General features: G+C 39.3%; 1 protein-coding gene across 1 annotated transcript in view; it reads left to right on the top strand.

The window, feature by feature from the left end:
- LOC144633145 (myotubularin-related protein 13-like) overlaps positions 1-19,544 on the top strand; it is a 29,655-nt gene that overhangs the window by 7,338 nt on the left and 2,773 nt on the right. Inside the window, exons 8-37 of the mRNA XM_078491945.1 lie at positions 116-190; positions 1,479-1,592; positions 1,858-1,908; positions 2,487-2,564; positions 2,688-2,786; positions 5,413-5,706; positions 6,104-6,253; positions 6,606-6,674; positions 6,781-7,134; positions 7,518-7,680; positions 8,826-8,903; positions 9,331-9,513; positions 9,943-10,016; positions 10,783-10,981; positions 11,271-11,404; positions 11,873-12,408; positions 13,191-13,456; positions 13,924-14,111; positions 14,215-14,262; positions 14,565-14,684; positions 14,937-15,041; positions 15,566-15,748; positions 16,039-16,284; positions 16,783-17,106; positions 17,669-17,749; positions 18,221-18,350; positions 18,504-18,640; positions 18,751-18,861; positions 19,110-19,206; positions 19,447-19,484. Coding sequence (XP_078348071.1) covers positions 116-190; positions 1,479-1,592; positions 1,858-1,908; positions 2,487-2,564; positions 2,688-2,786; positions 5,413-5,706; positions 6,104-6,253; positions 6,606-6,674; positions 6,781-7,134; positions 7,518-7,680; positions 8,826-8,903; positions 9,331-9,513; positions 9,943-10,016; positions 10,783-10,981; positions 11,271-11,404; positions 11,873-12,408; positions 13,191-13,456; positions 13,924-14,111; positions 14,215-14,262; positions 14,565-14,684; positions 14,937-15,041; positions 15,566-15,748; positions 16,039-16,284; positions 16,783-17,106; positions 17,669-17,749; positions 18,221-18,350; positions 18,504-18,640; positions 18,751-18,861; positions 19,110-19,206; positions 19,447-19,484 — 4,725 coding nt within the window. The remainder of the gene's footprint in view (positions 1-115; positions 191-1,478; positions 1,593-1,857; positions 1,909-2,486; positions 2,565-2,687; positions 2,787-5,412; positions 5,707-6,103; positions 6,254-6,605; positions 6,675-6,780; positions 7,135-7,517; positions 7,681-8,825; positions 8,904-9,330; positions 9,514-9,942; positions 10,017-10,782; positions 10,982-11,270; positions 11,405-11,872; positions 12,409-13,190; positions 13,457-13,923; positions 14,112-14,214; positions 14,263-14,564; positions 14,685-14,936; positions 15,042-15,565; positions 15,749-16,038; positions 16,285-16,782; positions 17,107-17,668; positions 17,750-18,220; positions 18,351-18,503; positions 18,641-18,750; positions 18,862-19,109; positions 19,207-19,446; positions 19,485-19,544) is intronic.

Genomic DNA, 19,544 nt, shown 5'->3' on the forward strand with positions numbered 1-19,544 from the left:
TGGAACAAATTGGGCCAACAAATTGTAGCGTGTAAACAGCATTAAGTTGTAAATATGTTAGTAGTTACCCATAAATTGGTAAATAATGTTGTCCCCTCTGCTTGTTTATTTCTAGGTGTTGCATCCTCAACTTGTGACAGCAGATTATGCCTTCCAATCTCCAACATCACCATCTCTCCCTGTCCTTCAGGTTAGTTATAATGAAATACAAGCAGTTAACCCTTTAAACATTCTATTTCTACAACAAAAATACCCCTGAACAGCGAATTTCTAGCCACAGTCGAAGCTCTCGTAAGCGGACACCCTCGGGACGCGAAAATAGTGTCCGCACATGGAGCTGGCCGCTTACGAGAATGGTTCTCGTAAGCGGCCACTAGAGGTGTAGGTGATAGATGACCGTTTACAGGAGCTTACCCCAGCTAACAATAACCGGCCGGATGTGGATGACGACAAAACAAACACTGAAATATGGTACTGTAAACGGTACTGTAAAATCATTGTGACAATTGCCGATGTGAAATTGATTGATAAAAACAAACAGAGGTTGTAAAATAGGATTTTCTTTGGAGTGTCCGCTTACAGGAGCTTAAAAACAAAGAAAAAGTCTAAGTCGTAATATCTGAAGGTGTCCTCGGCCGCTTACGGGAATGTCCGCTTACGAGAATGTAAAAATACAGAGTTTGTATGGGACTTAAAACGGGGTTTCAAACAAGGCGGCCGTAAGTAGAGCTGTTCGCTTACGAGTGTCCATTAAGAGAGCTTCGACTGTAATGTCAAACTTTCAGTCTAAAATAGCATGAAATAGTTTTTTTAAACAGGGTTTATGCACTTCAATTAGGCTTTTATATCCCCAAAATTACAACACAAGCAAGTAAAATCCAAGACAAAAACATCGTGATAAATAAGAACTTTTATTTCATTCAAAAAAGAGCGGAACATTAATGGAAAGTTTGTACAACTCTTACTGGGTTGTTCAACCACACGGAAAACATGACTGTAGAAAATGCTAGCCAAGGGCAGTTTGAGTCGATACGGCTTTGATCTTGGCATCAGAAGTTCGAAGAGGTCTTCAATAACTCGAGCCATTCACCATTGACAAATTGTGAAAAACTGGCCTCAAAATTCTAACTCTTAGAAAGAGCCTCTTCTTAGTCAATCAAAATATGGCGGAAAATATTGATTCCTGCGTCCTCACTTCATGTTTTTTTATTTTTCCTTCACTTCACGATTCAAGGACGCCAATTTACAATATATTAGACCCCCTCTAGGAGACTAGTTACTAGGTCTCTGATCTCAAATCTAAACCCGTCAAATTCCCGGAAAAGCAGTTTAGTTTGTTCCAATGCGAAAACGGAAACCCGGTTTTCGGGTTTAGTGCGGTGAAAGGGTTAACCCTTTATTTCCAAGCTCAAAATGTCTGGAGTGCAGGTTTTTATTGTGACAATAATTTTTTTTAACCACAGTGTTTTATTTTATAGGACAAGGAGCTTCGTGCAGTGTTTATCAGGTTGCTTGCCCAGTTGTTCTCTGGCTATCGGTCATGTCTGACATTGACCAGAATTCACCCCAAGCCAGTTATAACATTCAACAAGGTTTGTGCAAATCATTAATTAATCACATAACATGCCATTAAATGTGTGTGTGTGTGTGTGTTATAAATGTTCGGCATCCCTGTAGTTGTCAAATAAGTGTCTGCCAAATAATTCTTTGTAAACACCTTCTGCAAGTCTTATCTTCCTCCTCCTTCAATTTCACCTGTACATGTGTCAGTGGTACTGTCTAATTTGGTATCTTTCATGGTTTGATGGAAGTACATGCAGGATAGCATTGAATTATGGAAATGGACTTCTCTTGTAGGTTTCTTTCCTTGAGTACAGAGGCATGGTAGGAGATGCATTCCTCTCAAAGGTAAGAAGACTTTGTGCTATTGACCACAGATCATATGTTTGGCTAACGTAATCAACTGTTCCCTCCTTTCAAAGGCATTCTTGCAGTCATAGTGGCAAGTGTGTAATAACCGGAGGAATAACAACTGAGTGCAAAGAATTCAGCAGCCCAACTCTTCTTGGAATGCATACTATGTGCTCAAATATATTATTTACACAAACAAGCCTTTTAAGGTCATTGCCCTGAAAGTTTTTTTTTTTTTTTTTTTTTTTTTTTTTTTTAATGGACACTCTTAAAACACTTCAAATTATTTACTTACTCAAGGTGCCTGGCTACATGACAGTCATGCCTCCCACAGGCATACACCACTCTTGAGCAGACACTCTGTCAAGCATCCAGCAATGCACAACACTTATACATGCCACATGCAGAGGTCCTGAGTAGACATCTGAATATGGTTCAAACTGTATTTGGGTGTGGCCAGAAGTACCCACTTAGGGTACATGTTTTATTGCATTGTTAGTGATTTGATTGTGCCCAGTTTGTGTGGTCAGTGTTTTTTAGAAACAATAATAAAATTATGTGCTTTGGTTTTCCAGGTCTTGGAAAGCATTTCATTTTTGTCATTTGTGGCAAGTAGAGGTCCTCCTTACAGAACTTGTGACCTCTTTGACCAGGTAATTAAATTATTTGCTGTAATTGCTTTTTAGGCTGTTTTTTTTTTTAATCTCCTTTGCTTAATTTAAACTTGTTGAAGAGCAAAGCTTTTAACTGCACTGTATAATTGTTTCTTTTTATAGCTGTGCATTGAGATTGACAGCATTCTGAACAGTGAAGGAGGTATAGATGCCGAAATACAGGCCAACATACAACAACTTGCGCAAAAGCTGTATGACAATGTAAGTGCCAACTGGTTATGAAAAACAGCATCTTGGATAGCATTACATAATGGCATATTGCAGCTTTATCACACATAGTATTTCATCTGTGACCATTAATTATTGGGGTTTTCAGTGAAATGCCAACTCTGAAATGAAATCTTTTTTTTCACTGCCGTCAATCATAATTATGGCAACAGCCAACAAACCATGAAAAACAGAAACAAACAATGGATCGAGATCTACCAATCACAACTGACAGACGTGACCTTTTGTGACCGGGTTGAAGTGAAGAGGTCTTTTTTTTTTTTTTTTAATTTTTTTTTTTATTAGTGTTGATAGTATTTACAAGATTAAGTTACAGTAGACCATACAGCGTACATATAACAGATGCGTTTTACAGGATATTGAGATTAGCTACTTGAGATTATAATTTTATGAACAATGCATATAACTATCATATTTAGTTACAATGAAAAAAAAACAAGTTACGACAAAAGAATTTAGTTTTTTTTAAAAAAAAAAAAAAAAAAAGAATAATGCACAGAGAAAAAAAAAAAAAAGGAAAAAATATAAAAGAAAAAAAAAAATTACAAGAGATTTCCGTATGTTTGATTGAACTTATTAAGACTGTTATTTTGTATGGCAATTTCTCTTTGTATATTAAGTTTGTCCATTAAGAGTGCGAGAAAGCTGTTGAAACATAATTTTTCGTCGTGTAAGCTTTTACAGTATATGGAGTACTTAGCAATAAGAAGCGTGTAGTTTAAAGCGTACATGTGAATCTTGTTGTCAAAAATTCCATATAAAATCATAGAGTTTAATAAGGTAATATTTTCTTTAGTTTTGCTGGACCACCAATTTTGAAATAAATTCCAAAAAGCTAAAGTTGAAGGACAGTGCAAAAACATGTGATCTAAAGAATGTCTGTCAGTGAGACATTGAGGGCATATGTCATTATCCGATATTTTGGCCTTAAAAAGGCTAACCTTTGTTGGAAGAATATTATGAATAATCTTGAATTGAAACATTGATATCTTAATGTCATTTTTTATCTGGAAAGGTAATTCATAAACTCTGTTTATGTTTGCTGGATTAAAACCATACCTTAAGATTTTGCCTTCAGCAGTGGGGGGGTAAAAAGGCGTTTTTTATCATAACGGAGTAGACGGTTTTGGTAGAGATTTGATTAGTTGTATTTTCATTTTCCGGCATTTGCCGGGGATTTCTTTTTATTGCTAATTTCCAATTCGACGGAATGCAATTTATCAATCCAAAATATAAAGTGAAAGGTGTTTCAAGATGAAATTTTTCGGAGAATTGATTAAAAGAAAGGAAATTACCGTCGTCTTGAAGAAGGTCTTTAATACGTAGAATATTTTTTTCGAACCAGTTTTTATAAAAAGGTGTTTTGCCTTCGATTTTTATGTTCGGTTATTCCAAATTATTTCATTGTGTGGAGATGTAACGTTTTGAAAAGGTTGTTTTGTGCTTTGCCAATGTTTTAAGACTTCGTGATAGAAACTTGGGAGGCGGTTAAGTTGCAGGGAATTGATATCATAATTGCAGTGTGTCAGAAAAGACAGTCCTCCATAATTTTCCAACGCAATCTCGGGGATAATCTTCCAGGATGCGTCAGTTCTGGTTTGCAAACGTGGTATCCAAGCGACTTTTAAAGCTTTATTCATTATGTCAAAATCAGTCATCTTGAGTCCGCCGTGTTTTTTCTCACCGATGATAGTTGATTTTTTTATCTTTGCGGGTTTTCCATCCCAAATAAAGTTGAATATTAATTTCTCGATCTCTTTGATAAATTTTTTTGGGATAACAAGAACAGAGGCGTTATAGATTAATTTAGAAAGTCCGAAAGTTTTAACAATGTTTATTTTCCCGTAAAGTGTTAAATTTCTTCTTTTCCAACTGTTAAGCGTCTTTTCTAAGTTTCGAATTTTCTCTGCAAAGTTTAACTCGTTAGTTTTATTTGTGTCATAAGAAAAGAAAATACCAAGAGCTTTTATTGGGTCCCGCGGCCAGCGGAAGCCAAAAGGAGTTTCGGCATTATTTTTCCATTGACCAAGCCACATTCCTTCAGACTTTGTGGTGTTAATTTCTAAGCCGGAGAGGTTTTTGAACTTATCAAGTAGAGTTAGCAGGTGGTCAACAGAATCCAGGTCACGTACAAAAACAGTGGTATCATCTGCATATAGAGAAACTTTAATTTCTTTCTCACCTACATTGATGCCTCTTATGGTGGTATCGTTTTTAATTGCCCTCACGAGTATTTCTATGCCAATTACGAACAATAGTCCGGACAAGGGACAACCTTGTCTTACACCTCTTTCTACGGTAAAAAATTCTGATGCGAATCCATTATTGAGAACGCAGCTTGAAACATTGTTATAAAAAATTTTGACCCAATTTTGAATGTCAGGTCCGAAATTGAATTTTTTAAGGCAGCTGTTATGGTCTGCTTTAGGTCTGCTGAGATGATTGATGGAAGCAAACAGCGTAAACCGTTGGTTGAGGACTGAATTTCAGAGTTCGCATATCACTGAAAACTGCAATAATATTCTGAATTTCATAAGCAAAATACTGGGATTTGTATTTTGACTGTTTTTCACCTGAAGTCATATTTTTTCATACACAGGAACCTTCATGTGACACTGCAGAAAACAACGTCCAGCCTGTTGTGTCTCCAGAAGAAGCTGAAATGTGCAGTAAAATGGTCTTTCCTGAGCTAAGTGAAGCAGACATAAGCTGTTATATAAACCAACAAGAAAATATGGCAGCAGATTACACAGTCAAACTTGCTGAACCCTGTGTTGTACCAGCCAATCCTGTGTCCAGCCGACAGCAGCATTATATTCCAAGTCGGAAACTTGAGGTGTTGAGGGATTGTGTGGCGTACATCTTTGACAACAAGATTTCTGAGGCTAGAAAGGTATAATGGTAACTTGAAACTTTAAAATGGCTGTGTGAGATGCAGGATGCCCTCTACTGTCACAGCTCTTTACGTAACACTGTAAACAAATTACTGAATCTTGTTCTCTAGCCTCAGACATATAGCTGTGGCAGTGTGATGTATCAAGTTGTTTTTGTCTGTGTTTGTCAGTTTTTATCCAGGCCCCCCCTGAATCTAATTTAAAACTCATATTATGAGCTTTGGCTTGGAAAGTCGAAGCACATGTGTCTTCAGTATTATTATATTCATTACAGTGTAGCAGCTGCACCAGGACATTTTGTCAAACACAAGCCTTCTATGGATTGATTGTCCTTAGTTTTGTTGTTGAGCCAGTTCTTCCCCTATATTTAATCATTGCTTTTATTCTCTTCAACAGACTCTTCCATCAGTGGTGAGAGCTCTGAAGTCCAAAGGAGCTCAGTTAGCTCTGTGCCATGAACTGTCTCTCAGAGCTAAACAACACAGATCAGTCCTGGAGCATGACCAGTTTGATTTGGTTGTGAGACTCATGAATAGTGCATTACAGGTTTGTTGTTCTGGTTATTTATACAGGTGTATTGTTTGATGTGTTATTGTTACAACTGTTGTGAAGTGCTATTGATGTCAGTTTTCTCGACCTTTTGGATTACATTGCCATGGCTAGGAGAAGAGAGTAGTCTTCTTTGCTCTGTTAGGTAACAGGGGCATCCCACGCCAGAAGTGGGGAGCAACACTCCTAGCCACTTGATACCACAGATACTGATGAGCACTGATGAGCCGTCATTCTCCTTTGATCCCAAGCATAAAAACAGACTTAAAACTTTAACCAAACCAAGTAAAATCTACACAAAAACACTTTTTCCTATGTATGTGAAATCTTAAACTTGTTCTCTTTTTAGGATGATGCAACCATGAGTAATACAGCTGTGGCAGCTGCTCTGTTACCTCTAACAGCCACGTTCTGTAGAGTAAGTGATCCTGCTATTTACTTAGAACTAAAAACAAGTGGTTGGGTTTTCATTTATCAAAGACCATAGACCTTACCTTCTGAAATGATTTTGTGTTGACTTTCAGAAACTTAATGCTGGTGTAATCCAGTTTGCATACACTTGTGTCCAAGAGCACCCAGTTTGGGAAAGGCAGCAATTCTGGGAGGAGGCCTTTTACACAGATGTTCAGGCCCAAATTCAACAGCTCTATGTGGACGAAGAAGCGCCAAAGGCAAATGCTGAAGAGACTTTGGACAGAAAGGACCAGCGGATATCTCGCAGCAGCTTGACGCCTGTAACAAAACATCGCAGTTTCTCAAGGAGTAAAGATAACCTTTCCTTGTCACCCAAGGACTCAGGGAGTTCCAGTGACGTTGAGCAGCCCTCTCGAGCAGAGCAGAAACCAGTTCCTAGCGCACTGAGCATTGCTGCTAAGCAGGTTTGTTGTTTGCCAGGTTTTGCTTATGTCAGCGCGTGTTAAAATTAACCCGTTTAGGATACCCTAAGTTGTGGTCAGCTTGATCCACGTTGCACATAGAAAGAGTGAAATTGTGATTTGATGTCCATAAATTTATTACACTATACAAAGATTTCATTTCTTTTCACGTGCCTATCTGAGCTTCATTTTGACTTTATAAAGTGGGGCTGTACCAGTATTTTTTCATTACCCCCTCCCCTGAAAAAATACACATCATCCATTACAAGAATGAGCTGGCTCCAAGGGCCCTTTGATTTAAATACAGTGTAGTTGTTGATGCAAAATTACATTTTGGTCTCAAACTGTTCTTAGCACCTTATGTCATATCTTTTTGATGTTCTTAGCTCAAGAAATGGCCTCATTATAGCAAGGAAGAAAAGGAGTCTTTGATTAACAGTGAAGAGGGCATTGTGTACAGCCAGGCAATTCACTACGCCAATCGTATGGTGTACATGAGAATTCCTCTGAATGCAAGCGAGAAGATGCCACCACCTACCCCTGCATCAGGTTTGGACACCTCATTACTCCCTTACACATACTTTATTTTGGCTGCCTTCTTCTTTTGTCATGATAAATTTGTACACGGGAAAACAGGTACAAAGGTGATAGCATGCTCACAACACGCTAACATAGCACGCTTAGTGTGTCCTAAGACACGCTTTATGTGCATATTTAACTTATACAACACACTAACTTTTGTTTCGGTGATTCTAACACGCTAAACCTTTTGTTTAGATTAGTGTGCTTATCATGACCTGCTTAGCGTGCGAGAAAGTACACTTAAACACACTAGAACATGCTTAAGATAAAGACACGCTAGAACATGCTTGAGCAAAAGGAGCATGGCAGCTTGTCTGAATAAAACCTATCGAAGTTTTCATGTTCAAAGCGTGTGATCGCTTGTATTATGTCACCACTCTTTTGGTTTTTGAAAAAATCCTTAGCACGCTAGTTAATGTGTGCCCTCGCACGCTAAACGTGTTGTGCTCTTGCACGCTAAGCGTGTTGTGTTATTTACATACTAAGCATGTTGTCACACACTAGCTTTTGTTTTTGAACCTTAACACGCTTAGACTTTGTTTGATTGCATTTTTCGTATGCGCACGCCTTATTGTTAGACGAAACAAAGGAACTTCCTAATGAAGTGTGTTCTTGAACACGCTTTAAGCGTGCTAAAACCAATTTATTTTGTTTTAAAGTGGAAGCGTGTCGTGAGTGTGCTATCTATCACCTTTGTCCCTGTTTTTCTGTGGAGGGTCACACATAGTCATCTCCCACTTTGATGGTCACCTTTGGGACCACAAGTTGGTATCGGTTATAGAGGAAGTTTGTAGTAGCGGGAGGTATTTTCAGTAATTTTTATTGCCGAGACTTCAGTTCCTGTCTGTAAAAATGGGGTGTCTGTAATAGCGAGGTGTCTGCAAGATCGGAGTAAACTGTAATGCATGAATGCCTGATAAGGCATTTGTGAGTTTCTTTTTCTTTGTTACAAAACAAGGCCAAAAAATGGAAATGGTTTTACACATAAGTTCATTTTTATGCCAATCACACTCATTTTCATAGGGAGATTTTGCACCAAGATTTGTTTTGAAACTGAGGCAAAGGAATTATCACTATACTGTATTGACTGACTGTGCTGTTTTTGGTATCAGGTAATCAAGTGGATGGTGATGGTGACAGGTCTGTAAATGGGACATACACTGGAAGCATAGTCAATGGTGTGGCTGGGGGTAGGTATCATTGTTTTAATTCATTGCTTAAGCTGTTAACAAGTTTGCTTGGTTTTGCTTTACAGGGGGGCGTGGTCACCTAATGGCTAGTGGGCTGGACTCTGGATCAAACGGTCCAGATTTGAGCCTTGGCCAGGGTCATTGTGTTGTGTTCTTGGGCAAGACATTTTACTCTCATAGTGCCTCTCTCCACCCAGGTGTATAAATGGGTACCGGTGAATTTAATGCTGGGGGGTAACCCTGCGATGGACTAGAATCCCATCCAGGGGGGAGTAGAAATACTCTTATTCTCTTCATGCTACTCAAATCAGGCCTGATGGGCCACTAGGCTCTTACACAGACTTTGGTTTCACTAAGCTTCCTGTTATACATTGTAATAAGCAATAAACTTACTGATGAGGCTTACTGTTTTTGTTTCTGATTTCAGGAAGCAGTGAAGTTGGCAGCTGTATAACAGACAGTGGAGGATGGGACAGCTACATGGATGACGAGGATGGTGGAACAATCGCTGACCAAGTATCAAGATTTGTCAGTCGGTTTGTGGATCGTGTTGGCACAGAGGCTGGGATTAGTCAGGAGCATCTCAGGTCTCTTTATACCATGATTCCAGGTCAGTTAAATTAGTACAGGAGAGCACTCATTAACAAAATAATTGTGTAATCATAACATGACTGCATACTGAGAAAAATCTATCACTTCCTTTTTGTGATGTACTTGACTTGTACTACAACATTTCACTCTTCATAGTCTAAATAAATTATAAATACATTATATTGAATCATGCAATAAAGCAGGGATAACACAGTTGGGTATGCACATGCCAAGTTTGATTCTAGCCTGAAGTCATTTTTAGTTGTGCTTGTTGTCGGATTTCCCTGTTCTCTAAGGGTTTTTTTTTTTCAGGTATGCCAGTTTTCCTCCCTTCTCAGTCTAAACCTTCATTTCTAAATTGCATCTGGATCTGGATATAAAGAATCTGCACAAAATTAGCTATGAGTGATCCTAATATGGCTTCTTTGTTTTGTTTGTTATCAATTAGGCATGGTTGCCATGCACATAGAATCATTGGAGCCAGTTTATCGTGAGTACAAGAATCTGGCTCCTATTCAAAAGGTTAGTATTAGCCAGTAAATTTAGTTATTTTACTATTGCTTGTTCATAGTGGATTGCTCCTCTTAATCCTAATGTTAAGAATTGATAAGTGTAGGAGGAATTCACATTTAGCTGCCAGTAAGATAACATACCACACCTCTCTTTTATATATTAAGGTAGATAATTATTGAGTGTTGTTTATAGAATTATGGCCCAATTTTCCCACAATGACAGTGGGATACACTTATCTATTTTTTTACAAAAAGGGAAACCTTAACACCCTTGTCAGTCCTTCATTGTCTTACAGGCATTATTGTTCACTTGTAACAAACAGAACAGAATAGAATAGCAGCTTCCATTTGATTTTGGACCTCCTTCTGACCTGTAGAATGGCTCAAGAATGTTGAATAGAAACAAGTTAGTTGTAGCTTGGCTCGCTTGGTTTTCCTTTCCAAATGGTCACGCCTCATTATTCACTTTAAAGTACATGTACAGTCATGCAATCATATACAATCAAATTCTTGCTGCATGGCACTGAGAAATGTATGGGGATCTGTGAGGAGAATTTGTGTCTTGGTCAAAACAGTCACCTTTTATGTGTTAAGGCGAAGTTAAAGGAACTAAACAAATAAGGGCAAAAGGAAAAAAATCCAAAAGCCACCATTTTTCGGGGTGACTGTTTTTCGTTAATTTTATTGGTCAGGAAAACTGAGTGGGTGTCGCAGTCACAGTTGCTGCCACCCATCCCAACATGCTGTGACTGTCCCCTGTTTGTCACTCACCGCAGGCCAAGATCATGAGACCCGCCTTGCTACAGGGGGAGGAGATGCTGTGTGATGGACTGCGTGCCTACCTCATACCTGATGGCAGGGAGCTTGGGAAGGGAGGAGAGGATCAGGGTGGGCCATGCCTGCTGCCCGCAGATGGAGCCGTGTTCTTGACGAACTACAGAGTGATCTTCAAGGGCACTCCTGTAGATCCATTTGGTGAGTACTGGGAATTTAAGAGTTTAAAACAAAATTAAAATAATATGGTTTGTTACTAAATATTTGTCATCAGGCAGTTATTCAAATCAGTCTGTCAGTCTTTAATGTTCTTCTCAAGTGAAGTATTTCCTAATGCTACGTACTGTTCTCTACCCCTAAGATTGCTATGCTGACTTTTGCTCAATACTTACAAGTACAGTGGATCACCTATTGTCATTTCATGTTGGTCAGACTAAGGATCAGGGGGTTAGTACAGGAAGTAACATTTGCTTTTTATTCTTTTGTTTAGCATCTGAGATGATTGTAACAAGGAGTTTTCCTGTGGGATCACTTATCAAAGAAAAGAAGATTGGAGTGCAGTATCTACAACACTTGGAACAGTGGCTTCATGAATGTCTTCAGCTCCGATCTAGTACTTTCCAGGTATGCTGTGTACACTGAACCAAGGTACCAGCACCATCGCCACAATAATATACATTGTGTGGTTCCAGAAAATGTCCATATTCCCCCCAAAGAAGGGATTGGAAATTCCTGGGGGGTGGGAGGGGTCCCAAAGGCCAAAACAGTTAAGGAAATGTACAGTGTATGAATCTTAATTGGAATTTCTGGAGGGGTGGGGTGGGGGTTGGGTAATTTATGAAACCACACTTTGAATGTAGGCAACGACACATTTTGACAACACCTTTTTGCCTTCCCTGATTAACTTAGATTTTTTTTTAGAAAATTTTCATGTCGGTTCCATTATTACAGCTGTAGAGATAAAAATGCTCTGATACTACCTAGTAGGTTACAGGTATTTTTTTTACAATCCGCTTATTCCACTCTGAGTAGTCAAGAATCTGGTGCTCTCCTGTTTGAGATAGTTTACGTACTGTATTCTCTTTCTGACAGATATTAAAACTGGTTTTTGACGAGGAGGTTGAACAAGAAGCCATTGAGACATTACGAAAGAGGCTCCAGAAAAGACATGCACCAAATACAATATTTGGTTCTTTTGCTTTCTGCGGCAAAGGCATTGCGAGAACGCCGACTTTCATCGTTCAAAAGCACATGGAGAGACAAGGAACTCTCAAAAAAACCAAGAAGAAAATTGTTTCTGCATCTAGACAAAAGGCTAGTAGCATCGCACACATCAGAGGATCACTTCGTAAAAGACGGCACCGGCACAATGTATCAGATACGAGTAGTATAGAGGCGCAGAGATCTCCAAGTGGATCATTGACCACTGATGATGATGACTCTGTTCTGGAATTAAATGACATTCCTCTTAAAGTTGAGCCTGCTGTTGTACAGGGTGCGGAAAGGCTCAGCAAGCTGTCCTATTGTGGCGACTATTCACGTCTTAAACTTGGGAACATTGCCAAGGACTCTTCAATGGGCCCTTGGAGGATATGCATGGTCAACGTCACCTACACTGCATGTCGAAGGTGAGAACAAAATATTACCCTTCTGTGGTAACTGGTGTAACTATGGGTGCATTCCTTTGGGATAATCTGGCGCAGGATCAATGATCCAAGAACATTCGGATATTGCGCATCAAAGGAAGCGATGAATCCTTACCCAGAGTGGATTCTTTGGTTCCTTTGATGCACCATGACCCCACTGATCCTGGATCATTGATACTAATCAGGGCTGTCATTAAGGGCCATAACCTGTAACACCTGTTATGGCTGAGTTCACATGATGTTACGGGTAAAGTTGTTGATTGGTACCATGTTACAATTACATACAGAGCAAAATGCTAAGGGTGATAAGGTCAATGTAACGGCTGCTTAAAATCTTAATGACAGCCCTTTTAATTATCACCTATAGTATCATAAGTAGACCTTTATTTGCTAATTTATTTTAAGAGTAAATATTCCACTGATGTGCTAACAAAGGTCTGCAGAGACCATCAGATGGCCAATGGCAGTGACTGTTGGTGTTTACTGGGAAAGTCTTCTCTAAATTACTGGTCAGGAGCAAGTATGTTGGGGAATTTCAAATGAGTTGTTTCTAGCACCTTGACATATATTTATATGCTATAGTTATTTCAATGTCAAATTTAGTTTGATGCCAAGCCCATCATGGCCAATTTAAATGGGGCACTTGTTGTTATTTTGATCCAAACTGCTTATGCCACAATTTACAAGTGCAATGATTGTGTTAAAATCATTTCAATCAGTTCTTTTACTGATACATTTCTTCCCTTACCTTTTGCACCCCACAGTTACCCATCAGTGGTTGTTGTTCCACAAAGTATTTCAGATGACAGCATTCTTAGAATAGCTAAAAATCACCGCCAGGGAAGATTCCCTGTGGCGGTCTGGAGGCACCAGCGCAACAAAGCAACACTGCTTAGAGCTGGCGGCATTGAAAGAAGCACAATTGGGTCAATCATGAGACAGACCAAAACTGTAGGAGGAAGCAGTGTAGCAAGTCACGCCATCTCCTCATCTGCATCTGCTGAACAGGAGAAATATTTGGCTGCTGTAGGTGAGTGGTTTAAAAGAAGCAGTGCCGAAGGAGTACTGTTATCTACATGTAACTACTAATTTGCTTAAAACTGTACAGAAATATTCCAAAATGCTACAGAATTTCAAAGGAATCAGAGTGAAAGTGTGCCCATCATGTTTTCATGTCCATCCAAGCATGTTATAGGCCATTTCCATCCTTGCCATCATTATTCATCTCTTGTCTTAATAAGTTTCTATAATTTTTCAAGTACTGCTTTACAATTTAACTGAACCATTAGTTTTTGGGTTTCCATGATCAAGTTGTAAACATGTTCTCAAATTGTTGCTTAAAATACGGTAGATATAAGTAGCATTAAGGCCAGGCATTGTGCATAGATCTCCAGTGTTGTAACAGACAGGAATGTCTTGTAACAGAACAAAATTGTTCTCATGAATGTTCCCCATGAGGCTTTTGTTTTAATTTCAGTTTTTAATTTACATTTTTAGTGGCAGCAACACCTCACGGCAAAAACAAGAACATTGCACGTGCCAACTCACTTCACCATGGTGTGATCCTTAGAGATGGCTATTTCCCAGATGACGTAGATTCAGGTCAACTTGTCGACAGAACCCTGATGAAGAAGGGTTGGGAACCTGCAGCACTGTACATCTTTGGTGACAAGACCTTGTTAAGGGTAGGTTTTGAACAAGTTTAAAACTCAGCTACTGCTGAGGAATTCATGTTTTGTTGAAAATGATTCAATAAAAAACTTTTAATTGTTTCTTTTTTAATTGTAGAATGTTAAGCAAGAGGCATACCTCAAGTGTGAATTTGTTCCAATTGAGGTGAGAAGCAGCAAATCATTATACAGTCAACTCTCTCTAAAACGGACACCTTCGGGACAGGCTCCAGTTGTCCATCCTAGAAAGGTGTTTGTCTTATAGGGAGATTAGTTACAGTAAAAGGACTGAAAAAGGGCAGGGACGGGACCAACACCAGGTGTCTGTCTTATGGAGATGTCTGTCTTATAGAAGTGTCCGTTAAGAGTATCTGAATTCTGTGTAATTGTAGCTTACCTGTATAAAGTGAAGTTTCAAATTGGTAACAGGAATTTAGTATAACTCTTTTCCATTATGTTTCTCCTCAGCTTCCTGATATCAGAGCAGTAAGAGCAAGTTTCAAGAAGTTTCAGCGTGCTACCTGTCCTAGTACAGAGACAAACTTGAGCTTTATTCAGCAAGTTGAAGAATCTGAGTGGCTTCAACAGGTAACTTGTAATTCATAACCAAGATTGTTTCTTGCCAGCTGATGTTATTAGCCTCCCTGAGCTAGCAGAAGGAAAGGCAAAACAGACAGAAACCCTTTGTTTATGAATGTATCCTGACTTCTTACGCTGCCACATGAAACAACAAGTGAAAATACCCGCTGCTCTTTCAGACTAAGTAAGAGATGTTCAACAGTCTTCACTCGTAGGTATGAAACATTTATGTTGACTTTGGCTTTTGATTTTGATCTGCAGTTATCTTGTATCATGACTGTTGCAAACTGTTTGGTTGACCTTATTGATGTTCAAGGCTCGTCTGTCCTGGTGTGCTTTGAAGATGGCTGGGATGCTACACCACAGGTAACTGGTCTGAAAATAATTTAGGAGAACGTGTTGCCTTTGCAATGACATCTGCAAATGGTTAGATGTTCTAGCCTTCTCGGATGAGGACGATAAACTGCAGGCCCCATCTCCTGCATCTTCAGTGTTATGGTCATCAGGGGACGTTTAAGAACCCCCACAGTCACTTATCACAAAGAGTAGGGCACAGAGTTCCTGGTGTTATGGTCTGTCCTATTCACATGTATCCATGGGTTGGGTTGTGGGACTAGAACATATACATGGACGGATAGTGACTGCCAAAGGCGCCTGCTATGCTGATGTCCAATCTCATCCTGTAACTCTAATTGTGAAGCGCATTGAGCTTTGTTAATGCACTATACAAGAATCAGTAAAATTCATCATCATTCAGTCTGTCTTCTGCACCTCCATAATACCCACTCTTTTGAGCCTTGTGCTCAGCTGAAAACATAAAATACGTTTTACTGTCATTTAATTAAGGAAAACACATTCAAATACGGGATCATTTTCTTTCATTCACGCAGGTGCTGTCTCTAGCAGAGATCATGCTTGATCCTCACTACAGAACTATTGATGGCTTCAAGCTGTTGATTGAAAAGGAATGGCTTTCCTTTGGGCACAGGTTCACACACCGTGGGTGTCAAATCGCTTCAGCACAGGCAGGATTCACTCCAGTTTTCTTACAGTTCCTGGACTGTGTGCATCAGGTATTGTACTTGTGACAAAAGTGCTTATTGGAGGTTGCTACAAACAACTGTATTTACCAGGAGATTAATTATAAAAAAAAAATACAATCCGTGGGATCCAGATGTGCTCAAAAGAAAGGGGCAAAGGGAACATACAACAAAGATGGGTTGAAAGGGGGTAGAGGTGAAAAATATTTTCAGCACTTTGGACCTTACTTTGTTCAGCTTAGAGGTGGGGGAAGCTTCCCTAGATTCACCAATGATAATTTGAAGGGAGACTGGTGATATAAAAAAGTGTTTTTCTCTTTTAGATCATGCTTCAGTTTCCACTGTCCTTTGAATTCAATGATCATTTCCTGAGCACCATTGCCTATCATCATGTGTCCATGAGATTTCGCACATTTCTCTTGGACTCGGAGCATGAAAGATCTGAATCTGGCTGGATGACAGAGGAGGACCATAAACCAAGAGGGAAATCACTGTGGGATTACATGGATCTACAGAAGAGCAGATCACCTCTTTACAACAACTTCCTGTATTCGCCAAACCAGCACAAGGTACATGTATGCACAATGATGAACAAATTTATCCCCAGGCAGCTCTTATGTCTAGGGGCTCAGTCTGGTTCCTGATCAAACAAATACTTTATTTCTGAATTTTTAGTACAAGCAAACTCCTCCTTTAAAGAGACACCTCCATAAGTAGCTGTTGTGGTTCAATTTCATCCTTGGTTCAAATTTTATTTTCCTTTGTTGTAAACTCATTATCATACATTACCATACCCAACAACAAAGGAAAATAAAATTTGAACCAAGGATAAAATTGAACCACAGCATAGCCACTTCCCTTCTGTAAGAACCTTCCAGAAATAGACACTAGCACTATTAAGCACTACTACTACACCGTGTATACTGGTAACTGGACGAAGAACAATCACTCTGCACAGAGGAAATTAAAAAATCCCTCTTCAGTCATTGAGCCACACAGGATTTAGTGCAGTTCAACAGTGGGTATTTTAAGCAGATCAGGTTTAAAGATGTGACATTTTCTTGCAGGTTTTGAGACCATTCTGCAAAGTGCCCAATTTGAAGGTGTGGAAGTACTACACAACAGAGAATCTCTCAACAGGTCCGACATATGACCTTGAGCTTATTAATGATGTGACAACCACAATTGAAAACGAGCAAAGTGCTGATGGAAAACAGGAGATTTATGGAAACTTTATGACTGGTTGCTATGGTGATGTCACACAGTTTAACAATGACGAGTGTTCGTGGCTACTCCAAGAGCTGTACAGGTTGGAAGAGGAAGCCGATCAGAAACCCAAGAAATGGGAACAGCACTGGCACAAGCTGTCATACCCTGCAACAAAGAGACCGGTGGGAATTATTCACTTTCTTTTACTAATTGAGATACATTTCCATTTTAATGTTAGTTGAGAGAGTTTGGTGAGGCATTACCCTCTATACGATTTTTTTTTATTTTGTCACTTTCATGACTGTATGAGTAGCAGGGATGTTGCAGTGGTGAGAGGGTCACCCTCCACCAGTGTGGCCTGGGTTCAATTCTGGCCAGGTGCCATATGTGGGTTCAAGTTGCCGTTGCTTCTTGTCTCGCTCCAAGGGTTTTCTTCTGGTTCTCTGGTTTCCCTTCCTCCTGAAAAGCCAACATTTCCAAATTCCATTTGATCTGGATAGAGGACCCACATGAAAACCAGCTTGAGCTGATGTGGCTTTCTCTCTTAATATAGTGATTTGTTTTTACCTGTCTGCAAGAAAATACATCAGTAGTGATAGTAGAAATAAGATTTCAATTCTGTCATTGTCAGGACTGCAACCTATGATAGGGAACTGGAGCCTTTCAATCAATCATACTCATTGTCATAGCACTTTTTAAATAATTTATTTGTTAACTGATTGAGTTGTATCTTTTTGAGTGCAGCATTTGCCTATGAACACCAGATGGTTCAGTAGTCAGCGACTGATGCTTCACAAGAAAAGTACTATGGAGGTCATTCTAAAGGTATCTTTTGCCTTCTGCTGTGAAAGTTAACATTATCCTGTGTTAATGTTAGTTTGTTAAGCTTTAAAGTATGTGACAAATGTTATTGCCTATTGGTCCTTGAAATGCGCCCGTGCAGTATCAACGCAGTATTATAATGTAATACTGCACAGTGAGTATTACTGAGTGTGATGTTTACGAACAGGTTTGAACCTCCATAATTATGCAAGACAGTAATTAAAAGGTACACTATGCTAGAAACACCTTAGTCTCTATGCACTTAGTGGTCAGATTTCAGATTCAGATTTTTCAGATTTTTATTATTTCACACTATTTGCACTTAAGGTCACACTGGAGTCTGGAGGGTGACCTTACCCTTTATAAGGTGATTAAGGAGATTTATCCTCTGTACTGTTACTGCTTTTATGTCATAAATCCCCAGTATTTTTCACTTCCAAGCAACAAATATAACAATATTTTGTTTTGTTCCAGGGCAAGCTTCAGGTGGAGGAACGTGGAGCGCAGGGCTTCTCCCAGCCTCACAACTTTGTCCCCCATTTGTTTGTTCCTCCATCAAATTGTGACCACTGCTATCAGATGATCATTGGTATTCTAAACAGAGGTGAGCAATTTTATCAGATCGATAGTTTATTGCATAGGCATAAGTTTGCATTGTGTCACTGAGGACAAATAAGCTTGTTAAGTCTCCCCCCCCCCCCCTTGCTACCTGTTACTTTAGGACTTTGTCTAAGCTAAGAATTTGGTCTATATGCAGGATTGAAATGCACAGAGTGTGGCTACAACTGTCATGAGCGATGCCAGCCCCAGGTTCCTTGGCAGTGTAAGAAGCGTGACCTCCCTGAGCAGCCTGGATCTGGTATGACCAAGAGCACCATGAGCCTGCCAAGCGAGGTCAGCAGTTAACTTTTGTAATCAATTTGTTTTAATGTAATTAGTAAAAATTATATCATTTTATAAAAAAAGATTTAGTTACATTGTATATCTTTTTCACTTTTCTGCAGACTGATGCTTCACAAACCAAGAAGCTCCACTGTGGTCATCTCTACAAGAGAGGACATCTTCTACGGCAGTGGAAAGCCAGGTGGTTTGTTCTGGACACACAAAGGAATCAGGTACGTACCTGTTGGGGGTTGATAAAACTTTTTTCGTTGCATGCAGTGGTTTTATCCAGGGCTACAGGAGTCCCAGCTGCAAATGACCTGGTTACCTGTGGTTTTGTTTAAGCAAAGCGATGTTCTGGAGTTGTCCTTGTATTCATTGTTTGTAAAATTGCAAATGCTTTGAAGTATCAAGCCCCTAACCCTTTTACAATTTGTACAGAAAACTGAATGTTAATTTTGTGTTTTATGTTCACATTTAGCTGCGGTATTATGATGGAGAACATGACCAACATTTACAGGGCTATGTTGATCTTGGAGAGATGATAGCAGTTCAGGCTCTAAGCAATGTGCCTCCTGGTAAGGGACAATACACATTACCAAACACAGCAAATTATTTTTTTCTTAACGTTCAGGAGTGAAACCATACTGTAACATGTATGTGCATTTTCCCACACTTTCCCTTACTTGACACTTTTTGCACATTTTCTTCAAAGTTCACTCAAGTTGTATTCCATCGAGACCTAGTGCTCTCCCTGATATTCTTGTATGTAAAGCACAAACCTAATTAGTGATGAAGTGTTCTTTCATTTTATTTAGGTGCACCTAAAGGCTCAGAAAAAGGAGCATTTTTTGATGTAAGTTTAAAAGCATTTTTGTTCATTGCTATTAATAGCAATTAAGAAGTTATGCCATTC

This window comes from Oculina patagonica, chromosome 12, assembly GCF_052425735.1.
Source record: "Oculina patagonica isolate OP01 chromosome 12, crgOcupat, whole genome shotgun sequence".
NCBI lineage: Eukaryota > Metazoa > Cnidaria > Anthozoa > Scleractinia > Oculinidae > Oculina > Oculina patagonica.